The sequence below is a fragment of the Pan paniscus genome, chromosome 21 (assembly GCF_029289425.2).
Source record: "Pan paniscus chromosome 21, NHGRI_mPanPan1-v2.0_pri, whole genome shotgun sequence".
NCBI classification, from domain to species: domain Eukaryota; kingdom Metazoa; phylum Chordata; class Mammalia; order Primates; family Hominidae; genus Pan; species Pan paniscus.
The window spans coordinates 26,295,595-26,312,969 of NC_073270.2; the positions used below are offsets into that span (position 1 = coordinate 26,295,595).

Sequence of the window (17,375 nt, forward strand, 5' to 3'; positions counted from 1 at the left end):
TTTTTTGAGATGGAATCTCGCTCTGTTGCCCAGGCTGGAGTACAGTGGTGCATTCTCTGCTCACTGCAACTTCCGCCTCCTGGCTTCAAGCAATTCTCCTGCCTCAGCCTGCCAAGTAGCTGTTATTACAGGTGCGTGCCTCCATGCCTGGCTAATTTTTGTATTTTAGTAGAGACGGGGTTTCACTATGTTGGCCAGGCTGGTCTTGAACTCCTGACCTTGTGATCTGCCCCTCTTGGCCTCTCAAAGTGCTGGGATTACAGGTGTGAGCCACAGCGCCTGGCGATTAATATGTTTCTTACAATTTTGTAAATGATTACAAGCTGCATTTATTCAAGCACATCAATTAGATTTCATATTGGGCATTGTTTCTGTAAGGGTGGCACTTTTCTGTGATTACTGAGTTCCCAAAGTCAGTTTCTATTTTAATGAAATATAACAATGTTAACAGCAAATAAAGTTTTTTTTTTTTTTTTTTGAGATGGAGTCTTGCTCTGTTGCCCCGGCTGGAGTGCAGTGGCACGATCTTGGCTCACTGAAACCTCTGCCTCCCGGATTCAAGCGATTCTCCTGCCTCAGCCTCCCGAGTAACTGGGATTACAGGTGCCCACCACTACACCCAACTAATTTTTGTATTTTTAGTAGAGACGGGGTTTCACTGTATTGGCCAGGCTGGTCCTGAACTCCTGACCTCATGATCTGCCCACCTCAGCCTCCCAAAGTGCTGTGATTACAAGTGTGAGCCACGGTGCCCGGCCTTATATAAAATAATATTAATGGGTCTAGAGATTAAGTTGTTTGAGAATAGTGAAACCTGAGATAGTTTCTTGGAAGAGTTTGTGAATTACTGCAAAACTGGCAAATGACTTCCTTCTACCCCAGTGACCTCATCTATAAAAAGGAATATACCAGCCTGGCCAACATGGTGAAACCCTGTTTCTACTAAAAATACAAAAATTAGCTGGGTGTGGTGGTGTGCACCTGTAATCCCAGCTACTCAGGGAGGCTGAGGGCAGGACAATTGCTTGAGCCTGGGAGGTGGAGGTTGCGATGAGCTGAGATCGCACCACCGCACTCTGGTCTGGGAGAGAGAGTGAGACCCCGTCTCAAAAAAAAAAAAAAAAGGAAAAAAGAAAAAGAATAAAAGGAATATACATGGTCTCGTTCTCTTAGTTGTGATGTTTTGGAAACACTGAAGGATGAGAAGAGATTAATACAGATAAACTCTGTAGTAGACCACAGACATCTCTGCTTGAGCAATTGCATCGTGGCAACTGCATCAGCCATTTTGGACCAGTAACAAAGAATATTTCCAGGTATCCCTGACAGCTTATAGGAGCCTATGAGGTCTGAATGTCATCATAGGTGTCTGTATTACCCAAGGATAGTGCTTCAATGGGTGACTGAAGCACATGGGCTTGAGTCTGCCACCTAAATTCAGATCCCTGCCTTGTTAACTCTGAGCCCTTTGGTAAATTATCTAATCTCTCAAAGCTTCAGTCCTTCATGAATAAAAAGAAAATAATAATAGTAGTTACATCATGGGGCAATGACAAAGAGAAAATAATGCATATTAAAATTTTAGCAAATTCCTGGTATATAGTAAGCACTTTATTACTGGGAATGATGATTTCAATATTGTTGACTCAGGGTAGCAATAAAAGTAAAAGCAGAGCTAAAATAAGGTTACTAACATGAAACAGATGATCATGTGTTAATGTTTAGGGAAAACACCATTGAAAGAATATGAAAGCACACTGATGATAAGTAAAAATCTTACTATCTGATTTCAAAGTAGTAACATCTTTTGTTTTCAAAATAGCAACATCTTTTATGTTTTTAAAATAGTAACATCTTTTGTTTTCAAAGTAGTAACATCTTTTATGTTTTTAAAATAGTAACATCTTTTGTTTTTTGATTTCCTAAGTTTCTGTTTAGAATCTTTAAGCCACTAACATGAGAGATAGTGAAAAAAGGTATTTTTTTCTTTCCTATTAATATTTTTCCATAAGGAAAACTAAAAAATTTGTGACTATATCAGTATGTTCTTTTGTGGAAGTAACGTGCTTATTCTACATTGCCCTTTTATCTGTGAATGAGACTGAATGAGGGTAACACCCTCATTGTCAAAACAGCTTCTGATTTTTCTTCCACTTCATCTTCTCTTTGGGGTCTGTTACACTCTTCTCAGTGGAGACAAAGTAGAAAAGACCACAGTGGAAACACCCATGTTTGACTCATTTGGCAAGATCTCTCTCAGAGAACTTTTCTTCATACTTATCAATATAAAATGTCATTTTTTTTATCCTTTATATTATAAAAAACAATGCAGTTTTTACCACCTTGGCATACATACCTCTTAAATCTTTTAAAATCACTTAATTTAACCATTTGCATTGTGAAATCTAACATAAAAACAGACACATGCAAACACATCTGAAAAGGTGCAGAAAACGAAGATGTACAGCCCAATGATGTGTCACTGAGGAATTCCCATGTATCTGTCACCCTGTTCAAGAAAGAACATTGCTCTGGAACCTTTGTGTCCCTCCTCCCAGTGATCACTACCCTCCTGACTTTTGTGCAGACTAATCACTTCCTTATTTTTAAAAATCTTATTGCTCTGGATGCAGTGGCTCACACCCGCAATCCCAGCACTTTGAGAGGCCGCGGTGGATGGATTGCCTGAGCTCACGAGTTTGAGACCAGCCTGAGCAACAGGGTGAAACCCTATCTCTACCAAAAAAAGAAAAAAAAAAACCAAAAACTTAGTTAAGTGTGGTGGCATGCGCCTGTGGTCCCAGCTACTCAGAAGGCTGAGGTGGGAGGATCACTTGAGCTTGGGAGGTAGAGGTTGTAGTAAGCTGAGATTGCGCCACTGCACTCCAGCCTGGGTGACAGAGTGAGAACCTGTCTTGAACAAAACAGCAACAAAAAAACTTTCCATTTACCACCTAAGCATGCATTTCTAAACACTATAATTTAGTGTTGCCCATTTTTTGAACTTTATATAGATTCATGCAGTATCCTTTAATGATTGATGACTTTCACTAAATGTAATATTTTTGAGATTCTAATCTGTTGATATATTAGCAAGAGCTCATTCCTTGTTTTTTATTTTTTTTAGACAGAGTTTTTTGCTCTTGTTGCCCAGGCTGGAGTGCAGTGGCGTGATCTTGGCTGACCGCAACTCCCGCCTCCCGGGTTCAAGCGATTCTCTTGCCTCAGCCTCCCAAGTATCTGGGATTACAGGCATGCACCACCACGCCTGGCTAATTTTTTGTATTTTTAGCAGAGACGGGTTTCTCCATGTTGGTCAGGCTGGTCTTGAACTCCCGACCTCAGGTGGTCCACCTGCCCTGGCCTCCCAAAGTGCTGGGATTACAGGTGTGAGCCACCATGCCTGGCCGAGCTTATTCCTTTTTAATGCTGAATAGTATTTCCGTTTTTTTTTTGTTTTTTTTTGAGAGACAGTTTGACTCTGTCGCCCAGGCTGGAGTGCAGTGGCACAGCTCGGCTCACTGCAACCTCCGCCTCCCTGGTTCAAGCGATCCTCCTGCTTCAGCCTCTGGAGTAGCTGGGACTACAGGTGTGTGCCACCATGCCCGGCTAATTTTTGTATTATTAGTGGAGGTGGGGTTTCACCATGTTCACCAGGCTGGTCTTGAACTCCTGGCCTCAAGAGATATGCCCACCTTGGTCTCCCAAAGCTGGGATTACAGGCGTGAGCCACCATGCCTGGCCTACCCAGAGGTTATTAAGATATTTTTCTTTTCTTTTCTTTTTTTTTTTTTTTGAGACGGCATCTCGCTCTGTCGCCCAGCCTGGAGTGCAGTGGCGCAATCTTGGCTCACTGCAAGCTCCACCTCCCGGGTTCAAGCCATTCTCCTGCCTCAGCCTCCCAAGATATTTTTCTTCTCTCTTTTTTTTTTTTTTTTTGAGACGGAGTCTCGCTCTGTTGCCCCCAGGCTGGAGTGCAGTGGCATGATCTCAGCTCACTGCAAGCTCTACCTCCCAGGTTCATGCCATTCTCCTTCCTCAGCCTCCCGAGTAGCTGGGACTACAGGCGCCCGCCACCACGCCTGGCTAATTTTTTTGTATTTTTAGTAGAGACGGGGTTTCGCCATGTTAGCCAGGATGGTCTCAATCTCCTGACCTCATGATCCACCCGCCTCGGCCTCTCAAAGTTCTGGGATTACAGGCGTGAGCCACCGCGCCCGGCCTTTTTTCTATGTAATCTTTTAGGAGCTATATTTTACCTTTTACAAAGAGATCTACAGTATTGGGATTAAGTTTTGTGTATACTACAGGAGGCATGCTTCATTTTGAATATAGATATTGAGATGACCCAGCACCATGTATTGAACAGATCTGCCTCTCCCATCACTGTGTGCATGGTGCCACCTTTGTCATACATTGAGTGTCAGTATTCCTGTGGATTTTGAATGGGAGGACTTTTTCTTCTGTTATGCTAGTCTATCTGTTCTTATACCAATTCCACTGTTGTAATTACTGTAACTATATAGTATAGTTGGAGCAAGTTCCCATCTTGTTCTTTTTTGAGAGCATTTCAACTATTAGCCCTTTGCACTTCCATGTAAATTTTAGACTCAGTTTGTCGGGTTCCATTTTAAAGAAAGTTAAGATTTTGATTGAGATTGAATTGAATCTATAGATTGTTGATGTTATTACAATATTGGATCATCCAATCTGTGAATGTGGTATTATTTAGGTCTTTCATTGTTTTCAACATTTTTTTAAAAATAGCATATTTACTGAGATATGATTCATACACTGTGAAGTTTACCATCTTAAATTGTACAATGCAGTGGTTTTTAGTATATTCAGAGTTGTTGTGCATCCAATACCACATTCTTATTTGAGAATATTTTCATCACCCTACAAAGAAGCCCTGTCCCCTTTATAGTTACTCTATATTTTCTTCCCTCCTCCCAGCTCCTGGAAATCCCGAATCTACTTTCTGTCTCTATAGATTTACCTATTACAGGTTTTTCATATGAGTAGAATCATGCAATATGTGGCCTTTTGTCTTTCATGTGGTAATGGCAATACGTTTCAGAACTTCATTGTTACTTATGGTTAAATAATGTTCCATCATATGGGCACATATCCATTCATCAGTTGGTGGACATTTGGGTTTTCTTAACAATGTTTTATAGTTTTCAGAAATAGCATCAATGCAGAGTTTGAAGATATAATTCTGAAATGGCGTCTTTTTCATGGTTCTGTTTCTGGTCAAAGATTCCTAAGGTTTATTATTAAGTATGCTGAAATGTAAGCTCTCTGAGAACAGAGATTTTTGTTCACTTTATTGAATGATTCATCGTAAGTACCCAGACCAATGCCTATATCATAGGAGGCAATTAATATTTTAGCATAAATGAATGAATGGTCACAATAGTGATTTGTGTTGGGATGTGTACTGTTTTCGAATGGATGATATTCAGTGTGTGCAAGTTTTCTTAGAATTTTGTCAAATGATCATCTCTATGTTTGCAGATGGAGTGGTTTAATAATTATAAAAGATCTCTTGCTACTTATATGAGGTCACTGGGAGGAGATGAAGGTTTGGACATTACACAGGATATGAAACCACCAAAAAGCCTATATATTGAAGTATGTATATCTTTTTAAAATGCATTTTTCTTTAATGTGTAAATTGTGCTACCTTTGAAGAAGAGAGGAGTATATGAATATGTGTTAGCTTCTATTAAAATAGAAAAGAAGCATAGACCAAATCAAACAAGCTACCTGTAGGAGGATGACAGAATACGGTGGAACAGCTATAATTTTCTGAATATACCTGTTTTAATAGTTTTGAGTATGGAACCCTATAAATGTTTTAGCTATTACTAAAACAAATCAAAATGGAAAATCAGTCCCTAAATTTTGAAAGTAAAATGAAACAAATGTCAAAACAAAGTTAAATCACAATGGAAAATCAGTCCCTAAATTTTGGAAGTAAAATGAAACAAATGTCAAAACAAAGTTAAATCAAAATGGAAAATCAATCCTAAATTTTGAAAGTAAAAAAACAAATGTCTTTCAAGTTGGTGGATTAGTCAAAACAAGAGGTATTTTTGTTTCATTTTGTTTATTTTTTTCTATTTTTTAAATAATAAAATAAATATAAAATCTGCCATCTTAGCTATTTTTAAATGTACATTTAAGTGGTATTAAATATTGTTTAACATTCCATATTGTTTTGCAACTTTCATATTGTTTTGCAGCTGTCACCACCATTCCATATCCAGATTTTTTTCATCTTATAAAACTGAAACTCTACCCATTAAACAATAACTTCTCAATACCCCTGCCTCCCATCCCCCAGCAACCACCATTCTACTGTCTGTCTCTATGATTTTGACTACTGTAACTACCTCATGTGAGTGGAATCATATAGTATTTGTCTTTTTGTTTTCTTTTGTTCTCATTAGAGAATAATTTCTGAGAAGCTACAAATGACAAGTTATTTGTCTTTTTGTGACTGGCTTATTTCACTTAGCATAATATCTTCAGGGTGCATTTCTGTGGTATCTGTGGTAAGAATTTGTGTCAGAATTTCCGGCCAGGCACGGTGGCTCACGCTTGTAATCCTAGCGCTTTGGGAGGCCGAGGAGGGAGGATCACCTGAGGTCGGGAGTTCGAGACTAGCCTGACCAACATGGAGAAACCCCGTCTCTACTAAAAATACAAAATTAGCCAGGCACATGCCTGTAATACCAGCTACTTGGGAGGCTGAGGCAGGATAATCGCTAGAACCTGGGAGAAGGAGGTTGCGGTGAGCTGAGATCGCGCCATTGCACAATTTTTTTTTTCTTTTTTTTGAGATGGAGTTTCACTCTTGTTGCTGAGGCTGGAGTGCAGTGGTGCGATCTCGGCTCACTGCAACCTCCGCCTCCCGGGTTCAAGTGATTCTCCGGCCTCAGCTTCCCAAATAGCTGGGATTACAGGCATGTGCCACCACCCCTGGCTAATTTTGTATCTTTAGTAGAGACTGGGTTTCTCCATGTTGGTCAGGCTGGTCTCGAACTCCCGACCTCAGGTGATCCTCCCTCCTCGGCCTCCCAAAGTGCTGCGATTACAGGTGTGAGCCACTGCGCCTGGCTCAGAATTTCCTTCCTTTTTAAGGATGAGTAATATTCCTTTTTCTGGCTATACCACATTTTGCTTATCCATTTATCCATCAATGGACACTGGGTTGCTTCTTTATTTTAGCTATCATTTTATGATTAATGCTGCTATGAACGTGGATATATAAATCTCTTTGAGACCCTGCTTTTAATTTTGGGGGGCATATATCCAGAGTGGAATTACTAGATCATATGGTAATACTATGTTTGAGGAATTGTCATACTGCTTTCCACAGCAGCCATACCATTTTACATTCCAACATTACACAAGGGTTCCATTTTCTCAACATCCTCACCAACACTAAATATTTTGGGGTTATTTTGTTTTGTTTTTGAGACAGAGTTTCGCTCTTGTCACCCAGGCTGGATGCAGTGGCGCGATCTTGGCTCAACCTGCAACCTCCACCTCCCAGGTTCACCTCAACTGCAACCTCCATCTCCCAGGTTCAAGTGATTCTCCTGCCTCAGCCTCCCAAGTAGCTGGGATTACAGGTGCCCACCACCACACCTGGCTAATTTTTGTATTTTTAGTAGAGACAGGGTTTCACCATTTTGGCCAGGCTGGTCTTGAACTCCTGACCTCAGGTGATCCTCTCGCCTCAGCCTCCCAAAGGCATGAGTCACCATGCCTGGCCTTGTTCTGTTTTTTAATCATAGCCATCCTAAAGGATGTAAAACGTGGTTTTGACTTTTATTTCCCTAATGATTAGTGATGTTGAGCATCTTTTCATATGCTTATTAGCTATTCCCGTGCCTTCTTTGGAGAAATATTTATTCAAATAATTGGCCCCCTTTATGGGGCCCATTTTCAAATAGGATTTTGTTGTTGTGGAGATTTAGAAATCCTTTATGTATTCAGTATGTTAATTTGTTATCAGATATATGATTTGCAAATATTTTCTCCCATTCTCTGGGTTGCCTTTTTATGCTGTTGATAGTGTCTTTTTTTTTTCTTTTTTTTTCTGTTTTCTTCCTTCAGTATCATGTTGATATTTTAAAATTTTCATGCAGCCCAGTTCGTCATTTTTTTTTTTTTTGAGATGGAATTTTGCTCTTGTTGCCCAGGCTAGAATGCAGTGGTGTGATCTCGGCTCACTGCAACCCCTGCTTCCTGGGTTCAAGCGATTCTCCTGCCTCAGCCTCCTGAGTAGCTGGGATTACAGGCATGCACCACCACACCCAGCTAATTTTTTGTATTGTTAGCAGAGATAGGGTTTCATCATGTTGGCCAGGCTGGTCTTGAAATCCTGACTTCAGATGATCCACCCACCTTGGCCTCCCAAAGTGCAGGGATTACAGGCGTGAGCCACCGCACCCGGCCAATTTTTTTTGTTTTGTTGGTTGTGCCTTAGGAGTCATATCCCAGAAATCATTGCTAAATACAATGTCATAAAACTTTTGACCTGTATTTTCTTCTAAGTGTTATGTTGTTTTACATTTGCATTTCGGTCTTTGATCCATTTCAAGTTAATTTTTGTATGGTGTCAGGTGATGGTCCAACTTTATTTTTTTGCATGTGGAAATCTAGCTTTCCAAGCATAATTTCTTTTTTTTTTTTTTTTTTTTTTGAGACGGAGTCTCGGTCTGTCGCCCAGGCTGGAGTGCAGTGGCACAATCTCGGCTCACTGCAAGCTCCGCCTCCCAGGTTCACGCCATTCTCCTGCCTCAGCCTCCCGAGTAGCTGGGACCACAGGCGCCCACCACGACGCCCAGCTAATTTTTTGTATTTTTTAGTAGAGACGGGGTTTCACCGTGTTAGCCAGGATGGTCTCGATCTCCTGACCTTGTGATCCGCCCACCTCGGCCTCCCAAAGTGCTGGGATTACAGGTGTGAGCTACCGCGCCCGGCCTCCAAGCATAATTTCTTAATAAGACTGCCCTTTCCCCATTGTGAATGGTTTTGACACTCTTGTCAAAAATCATTTGACTATGTAGGCAAGGGTTTATTTTTTATCTCTTTATCCTATTCCATTGTTCTGTACATCTGTTGTAAAAAAAGTTTTTTTAATATATATATACATCTGTCTTTATGCCAGAACTGTAGTATTTTGATTATTGTAGCTCTGCAGTAAGTTTAAATTAGGGATTTTGGGTCCTCCACCTTCATTCCTCTTTTTTTTTTTTTTTTTTTGAAACGAAGTCTTGCTCTGTTGCCCAGGCTGGAGTACAGTGGTGCGATCTTGGCTCACTGCAACCTCCACCTCTTGGGTTCAAATGATTCTCCTTTCTCAGCCTCCCAAGTAGCTGAGACTAAAGGCGCCTACCACCATGCCCGGCTAATTTTTTATAGTTTTAGTAGAGACGGGGTTTCACCATGTTGGCTAGGCTGGTCTCGAACTCCTGACCTCAGGTGATCCGCCCACCTCGGCCTCCCAGAGTGCTGGATTACAGGCATGAGCCACCACGCCCGGCCCCATTCCTCTTTTTAAAGGTTGTTTTCACTATTTGAGATTTTATATGGATTGTGGGATGGGTTTTTCTGTTTCTCCAAAAGACACTTTTGGGATTATAGTAGGGATTGTGTAGGTCACTTTGGGTGCATTGACATCTTAATATTAAATCTTCCAATCCATGAACATGGGATGTGTTTCCAATTGTTGATGTCATCTTTAATTTTCTTCAGCAGCGTTTTTTAGTTTTCATTGTTCAAATCTTTCACCTCTTTCGTTAATTTAATTTCTATATATTTTATTCTTTTCACACTGATAAACTGAATTATTTTCATAATTTTTATTTTCAGATTGTTCATTGTTAGTGTATAGAAATGCAACTGATTTTTGTGTGTTGACTTTGCATTCTGTTACTGTGCTGAATTCATTTATTAGTTCTAAAAGTTTTTTGTGGAATCATTAAAATTTTCTACATGTGAGATCATATCATCTGCAAACAGATAATTTTAGTTTTTCCTTTTTAATTTAGAATCCTATTTCTTTTTCTTGTCTAATTACTCTGACTGTAACATCCAGTTTTATGTTGAATAGAAGTGGCAAAAGCAGAAATCTTTGCCTTCTTAGTGAACTTAGAGGAAAAGCTTTCAGTCTTTCTTTTTCTTTTTGAGACAGAGTCTTGCTCTGTTGCCCAGGTTGGAGTGCAGTGGCACGATCTCAGCTCACTTCAATGTCCGTCTCCTAGGTTCAAGCGATTCTCCTGCCACAGCCTCCTAAGTAGCTAGGACTACAGGCACATGCCATCACGCCCAGGTAATTTTTGTATTTTTATTAGAGACAGGGTTTTACCATAGAGGCCAGGCTGGTTTTGAACTCCTGACCTCATCATCCACCCGCCTTGGCCTCCCAAAGTGCTGGGATTATAGGCGTAAGCCACCGTGCCTGGCCAGCTTTCAGTCTTTCACCATTGAATATGATGTTTGCTGTGGAGTTTCCATATATGGCTTTTATTATGTTGATGTATAGTTATCTTCTGTTCCTAGTTTGTTGAGTATTTTTATGAAAGGAAGTTGAATTTTGTCAAATGCTTTTTCTGTATCAATTGAAATGATCATGTTTTTTTCCCTTCATTCTGTTAATGACTTATATTGATTGATTTTCATATCTTGAACTGTCCTTGCATTCCAAAAATAAATCTCAATTGATTTATGATGAACTCTTTTACTATGCTGCTGAATTTGATCTGATACTATTGTGGTGATAATTTTTTTTATTTTTATTTTTCAAGACGGAGTTTCGGTCTGGTTGCCCAGGCTGGAGTGCAATGGCACGATCTTGACTCACCGCAACCTCTGCCTCCTGGGTTCAAGCGATTCTCCTGCCTCAGCCTCCCAAGTAGCTGGGATTACAGGCATGCGCCACCACACCCGGCTAATTTTGTATTTTTAGTAGAGATGGGGTTTCTCCATGTTGGTCAGGCTGGTCTCGAACTCCCGACCTCAGGTGATCCTCCCGCCTTGGCCTCCCAAAGTGCTGGGATTACAGGCATGAGCCACCATGCCTGGCCTGTGTTGAGAATTTTTGCATCAGTGTTCATAAGGGACATTGGTCTGTAGTTTTCTTGGAGTATCTTTTCTGGCTTTGGTATTAGGGTAATGCTGGCCTCATAAAATGAGTTAGGGAGGTGTTCCCTCCTTTTATATTTTTTAGAAAAGTTTGAGAAGGATTGGTGTTCTTGAAATGTTTGATAGAGTTACCCAGTGAAGCCATCAGGTCTAGGGTTTTCTTTATTGAGAGATTTTTGATTAGTGATTGAGTCCCCTTACTAGCTATAGGTCTATTCCAATTTACTAGTTCTTCATCATTCAGTCTTTGTAGGTTTGTGTTTCTGGGAATTTGTCCATTTCATCTAGGTTTTCCAATTTGTTGGTGTACAATTGTTTGTAGGACTCTTAGAACTCTTTTTATTTCTGTAGGATTGGTAGTAATGTCCTCACTTTCATTTTTGATTTTAGTAATTTGAGCCTTCTTTTATTCTTAGTCTGTCTAGCTAAAGGTTTGTAAATTTTGTTGACCTTTTAAAATAACCAAATTTTAGTTTTATTGGTTTTCTCTATTGTGTTTCTGTTCTTTATTTTATTAATGTCTGCTCTAATCATTATTTCCTCCTTCTAGCTTTAGGTTTAGCTTGCTTTTCTTTTTCTGGTTCCTTAAGGTGTAAAGTTAGGTGGTTGGTTTGAAATTTGTCTTCTTTCGTTTTTGTTTTTGTTTCTTTTTTCTTTTTCTTTTTCTTTTTTCTCTTTTCTTTTTTTTTTTTGAGACAGGATCTCACTCTGTTACCCAGGCTGTAGTGCAGTGTCACAATCTCAGCTCACTTCATCCTCCGCCTCCAGGGTTCAAGCGATTCCCATGCCTCAGCCTCCCGAGTAGCTGGGACTATAGGGGTGCGCCACCACGCCCGGCTAATTTTTGTATTTTTTGCTAGAGACAGGATTTTACTGTATTGTCCAGGCTGGTCTTGAACTCCTTACCTCAAGTGATACCCACCTTGGCCTCACAAAGTACTGGGATTACAGGTGTGAGCCACCATGTCTGGCCTTGTTTTTGTTTTTGAGACAGAGTCTTACTGTATTTTCCAGGCTGGAGTGCAGTGGTGCGATCTTGGCTTACTGCAACCTCCATTTCCTGGGTTCAAGCGATCCTTCCACCACAGCCTCCCAAGTAGAGTACCTGGGACTACAGGCATGTGCCTCCATGCCCAGCTAATTTTTGTATTTTTAGTAGAGACAGGGTTTCACCATGTTGGCCAGGCTGGTCTTGAACTCCTCACCTCAAATGATCTGCTGCCTCAGCCTCCCAAAGTGCCGGAATTGCAGGCGTGAGCCACCACGCCTGGCCATGAAATCTGTCTTATTTTTTAATGTAGGTGTTTATGTTTGTAACTATAAATTTCTCAGTACTGCTTTTGCTGCATTCCATACATTTTGATGTGTTATGTTTTTGTTTTTTCACCTTTAAGTATTTTCAAAATTTCCTTTCTTTTTTTTTTTTTTTTGAGACGGAGTCTCACTCTGTTGCCCAGGCAGTGGCACAATCTCGGCTCACTGCAACCTCCACCTCCCGAGTTCAAAGGATTCTCCTACCTTAGCCTCCCAAGTGGCTGGGATTATAGGAGTGCACCACCACACCCGGCTAATTTTTTTCTTTTCTTTTTTTTTTTTTTTTTTTGAGACAGAGTCTCGCTCTGTTGTCCAGGATGGAGTGCAGTGGTGCGATCTTGGCTCACTACAACCTCCACCTCCCGAGTTCAAGCGATTCTCCTGCCTCAGCCTCCCGAGTAGCTGGGATTACAGGCACGTGCCACCATGCCTGGCTAATTTTTGTATTTTTAGTAGAGATGGGATTTCGCCATGTTGGCCAGGCTGGTCTGGAATTCCTGACCTCAGGTGATCTGCCCACCTCGGCCTCCCAAAGTGCTGGGATTACAGGCGTGAGCCACCACACCTGGCAGATGAATTGTTATTAGATGTGTCTATACTTGTTATATCTTCTTGTATGTATTATATATTTATCATATATTATGTTATATAGTATATGTTTATTATATATTAACTTATATAATAACATTATATATTAATATATATTCTATAATATATAATATTCTTTTTTGTCTCTGGTAAGCTTTTTAAATTTAAAGTCCATTATAGCTAATATTAGTACAGCCACCCTGGTTCTCTTTTGGCAGGTATTCCCATAGAATATCTTTCTACCCTTTCACTTTCAATCTATTAATGTTTGTGTCTTTGGGTCTATAGTGAGTCTCTTGTAGACAACATGTGATTGGATCCTTTTGTTTAATCCATTCTGCTAATCTCTGTCTTTTGCTTAAAGAGTTTAATCCGTCCCCTTTAACATAATTACTGATAAGGAAGGACTTCTGTCATTTTGCTGTTTTTCTATATGCCTTATAACTTTTTTTTCTTGCAATGGACTGGGGAATAATAACTTTTTTGTCTCTCATTTCCTTCATTATTGCCTTCTTCAGTATTTAGTTGATTTTTTGAAACATTTAGATTTCTTTCTCATTTCCTCATTACCCCCTACAGATACCAAGGTCCATGGATGCTCAAGTCCCTTATATAAAGTAGTATGGTATTTGAATAGTACCTAGGTACATGCTGTTATATACTTTAAATCATCTCTAGATTATTTACAATACCTTATACAATACAAATGCCGTAGATATAGTTGTTATACCATATCATTTTTAGGGAATAACAATAAGGAAAAAAAGTCTGTACATGTTCAGTACAGACACAACCATCCATTTGTTTACAAAAATTTTTGATTTGCAGATACGGAACCTACAGACACAGAGGACCAACTATATTCAATAGCTGTTTTCCTTGTGGTTAGTGATAGCTAGTACATTTAATATCTTAAAATTATAACACTTTAATTTCAACTTATAGCAGCTTGACTTCAGTAACATACCAAAATTCTGATCCTTCAAATCAAAAGCTTCATCCTTATTTCTTTCTATTGTTGATGTCACAAAACTACATCTTTATATGTTGTGAGCCCCAAAACATAAATAAATCTTTTAAATGCATTAGTTTCTTAAATTGTGTAGAAAACAAAATGTAGGGTTGCAAAGTTACAATAATACTAGCTTTTAGACTAATCAATGTTTTTTTAAATGTGTTAGTCACTGAAATCATGTTAAAAACAAAAAATAGGGGCTGGGGGTGGTGGCCCTTATGCCTGTAATCCTAGCACTTTGGGAGTCCGAGGTGGGTGGATTGCCTGAGCTCAGAAATTTGAGACCAGCCTGGGCAACATGGCGAAACCCCATCTCTACTAAAAATAAAAAAAATTAGCCGGTGTGGTGGCACGAGCTTGTAGTTTCAGCTACTCAGGAGGCTGAGGCAGGAGAATCACTTGAACCAGGAGGTGGGGATTGCAGTGAACTGAGATCGCACCATTGCACTCCAGCCTGGGCAACAGAATGAGTCTCCACACCTCCCCGCCGCCCAGAAAAAAAAAACCCAACGAAAAATAAAGTTATAAAATGTTACAATATTGCTAGGTTTTAGAATTTTCCATGTATTCACTGTCTTAGTCCATTTGAGCAGCTAAAACAAAATACCTGAGACTAGGTAATTTCTAATGAACAGTAATTTTTTTTCTTTTCTTTTTTTTTTTAAAGAGATAAGGTCTTGCTCTGTTTGTCATCCAGGCTGGGGTGTGGTGGTACAATCATAGTTCACTACAGCCTTGAACGCCTGGCTCAATCAATCCTCCTGCCTCGGCCTGCTAAGTAGCTATGACTACAGGCGTGCACTACCGTGCCTGGCTAATGTTTACATTTTTTGTAGAGATGTGACATTGCTATGTTGCCAAGGGTAGTCTTGAACTCCTAGCCTCAAGCAGTGCTCCTGCCTCAGCCTCTCAGTGTTGGGATTATAGGCTTGAGCCACTGTGCCCAGCCAGCCTGTCTCAATTAATTCTGGAGGCCTGGAGGTCCAAGATCAAAGTGCCAGCAGATTCATTTGTCTTCTGTGGGCTACACTCTGCTTCCAATATGGCGCCTTGAATGCTGCATCCTCTGGAGGGATGAAATGCAGTGTCCTTGCATGGCAGAAGGTGGAAGGACAAAAAGGACCAAACTCCTTCCATCAAGTCATTTTATAATGGCATAAATCCATTTATGAAGGCAGAGCCCTTATGCCCTGACCACCTCACCAAAGTCCCCACCTCCCAACACTGTTGAATTGAGGATTCAGTTTCTACCACATTGATTTTTGGGGATGCATTCAGACATAGCATTTACCTATATTGAGATCTTTATTTCTTCACATGGGTTCAAGTTACTGTCTTGTGATAGTTACCATATATAGGATTCTTAGTTGGTGATGTTGTTCTTTTAGTACTTTGAATATATTGGCCCACTGCCTTCTAGCCTCCAAAGTTTGTAATAAGAAATTTGGTGAAAATCTTATTGAGGATCCCAGGTATGTGATGACTTACTTATCTTTTGCTGCTTTCTTTTTGAATTGTTTAGAGACAGGGTGTCACTGTGTCAAGCAGGATAAACTGCAGTGGCACAATCATAGCTCACTGTAATCTCAAACTCCTGGGCTGAAGCAATCCACCTCAGCCTCCCAAGTGGCTAGGACTAGTGGCGCATACTTCCAAGCCTGGCTAATTTTTAAAGTTTTTGGGGCCAGGTGTGGTGGCTCACGCCTGTAATCCCAGCACTTTTGGAGGCCGAGGCAGGCAGATCACAAGGTCAGGAGTTTGAGACCAGCCTGAGCAAAACGATGAAACCCCATCTCTACTAAAAATACAAAAATTAGCCGGGTGTGGTGGCGCACGCCTGTAATCCTAGCTACTCGGAAGGCTGAGGGAGGAGAATTGCTTGAACCCGGGAGGCAGAGGTTGCAGTGAGCTGAGATCACACCACTGCACTCCAGCATGGGCAACAGAGTGAGATTCCGTCTCAAAAAAAAAAAAAAAACAAAAAACTTTTTGTAGAGTTAAACTTTTTTTTTTTTTTTTTGAGACGGAGTCTCACACTGTCACCCAGGCTGGAGTGCAGTGGTGCAATCTCAGCTCACTGCATCCTCCACCTCCCGGGTTCACGCCACTCTCCTGCCTCAGCCTCTCAAGTAGCTGGGATTACAGGCACCTGCCACCATGCCCAGCTAATTTTTTTTTTTTTTTTTGTATTTTTAGTAGAGATGGGGTTTCACCATGTTAGCCAGGATGGTCTCGATCTCCTGACCTCGTGATCTCACCTTGGCCTCCCAAAGTCCTGGGATTACAGGCGTGAGCCACCGTGCCCGGCCGAATTAAACTTTTTGTAGATACGGGGTCTCCCTATGTTGCCTAGGCTGGTCTCAACCTCTTAGCTTCAAGTGATGCTCCCACCTTGGCCTCCCAAAATGCTGAGATTATAGGTGTGAGCCACCCTGCGCAGCCCTCTCTTGCTGCTTTCAAGATTCTTTGTCTTTTGAAAGTTTGATTATAATGTGTCTCATTGCGAGTCTCTTTGAGATCATCTCGTAGTTTGTTGAGCTTCTTTGATGTTTATATTTATGTCTTTTATCAAATTTAAGGAGTTTTCAGTTACTATTTCTTCAAAAATTCTCTCTGCCCCTTTGTCTTTCTCTTCTTGGTTTGCTTGATGGTGCCCTTCAGGTCTCTCAGGCTCTGTCCTTTTCTTCGGTCTTTTTTTATTTTTGTTCTTCAGACTTAGTCATTTCTGTTATCCCGTCTTTAGGTTTGCTTGTTCTTCTGCCTGCTCCAATCCGTCTTTGAATCCCTCAAGTGAATTTTTCATTTTGGTTTTTATAGTTCTCAGCTCCGGAATATCTTTTTGGTCTTTTTAGGTTTTCTATTTCTCTGTTATTTCCATTTTGTTCATACATTGTTTCCATAACCTTCTCCCCATCTTCCTGTAGTTCTTAGAGCATCTTTAAAACTCTTGTTGTAAAGTCTTTGTGTAATAGATCTACCATCAAGTCTTTTTCAGGGACCATTTCTTATTTTTCTTTTTCCTTTGAATGGACCATACTTTTATGTGTCTTTGTATGCCTTGTGATTTGATTGTTTTTGCTGAAAACCAGACATTTCAATCTAATAATGTTATAACTCTATAAATCAGATTCTCCCCTTTCCCCCAGGGTTTGCTGGTTTTGTTACTGTTTTTGTTTTTTTGGTTGTTGTAAGCTGTCTCTGTGCTTAGAATCAACCTGAGGTATAACCTTAAGGTTTTCTCAAATCTTTATTGAACCTGTGCCTTTCCTTGGTCACTTTCTAATTTTTCCTG

General features: G+C 40.3%; 1 protein-coding gene across 1 annotated transcript in view; it reads left to right on the forward strand.

Annotated features, from left to right (window-relative positions):
* GINS1 (GINS complex subunit 1) overlaps nt 1-17,375 on the forward strand; it is a 41,200-nt gene that overhangs the window by 11,998 nt on the left and 11,827 nt on the right. The window contains exon 5 of the mRNA XM_003805362.6: nt 5,521-5,637. Within this exon, the coding sequence (XP_003805410.2) occupies nt 5,521-5,637 (117 nt within the window). The remainder of the gene's footprint in view (nt 1-5,520; nt 5,638-17,375) is intronic.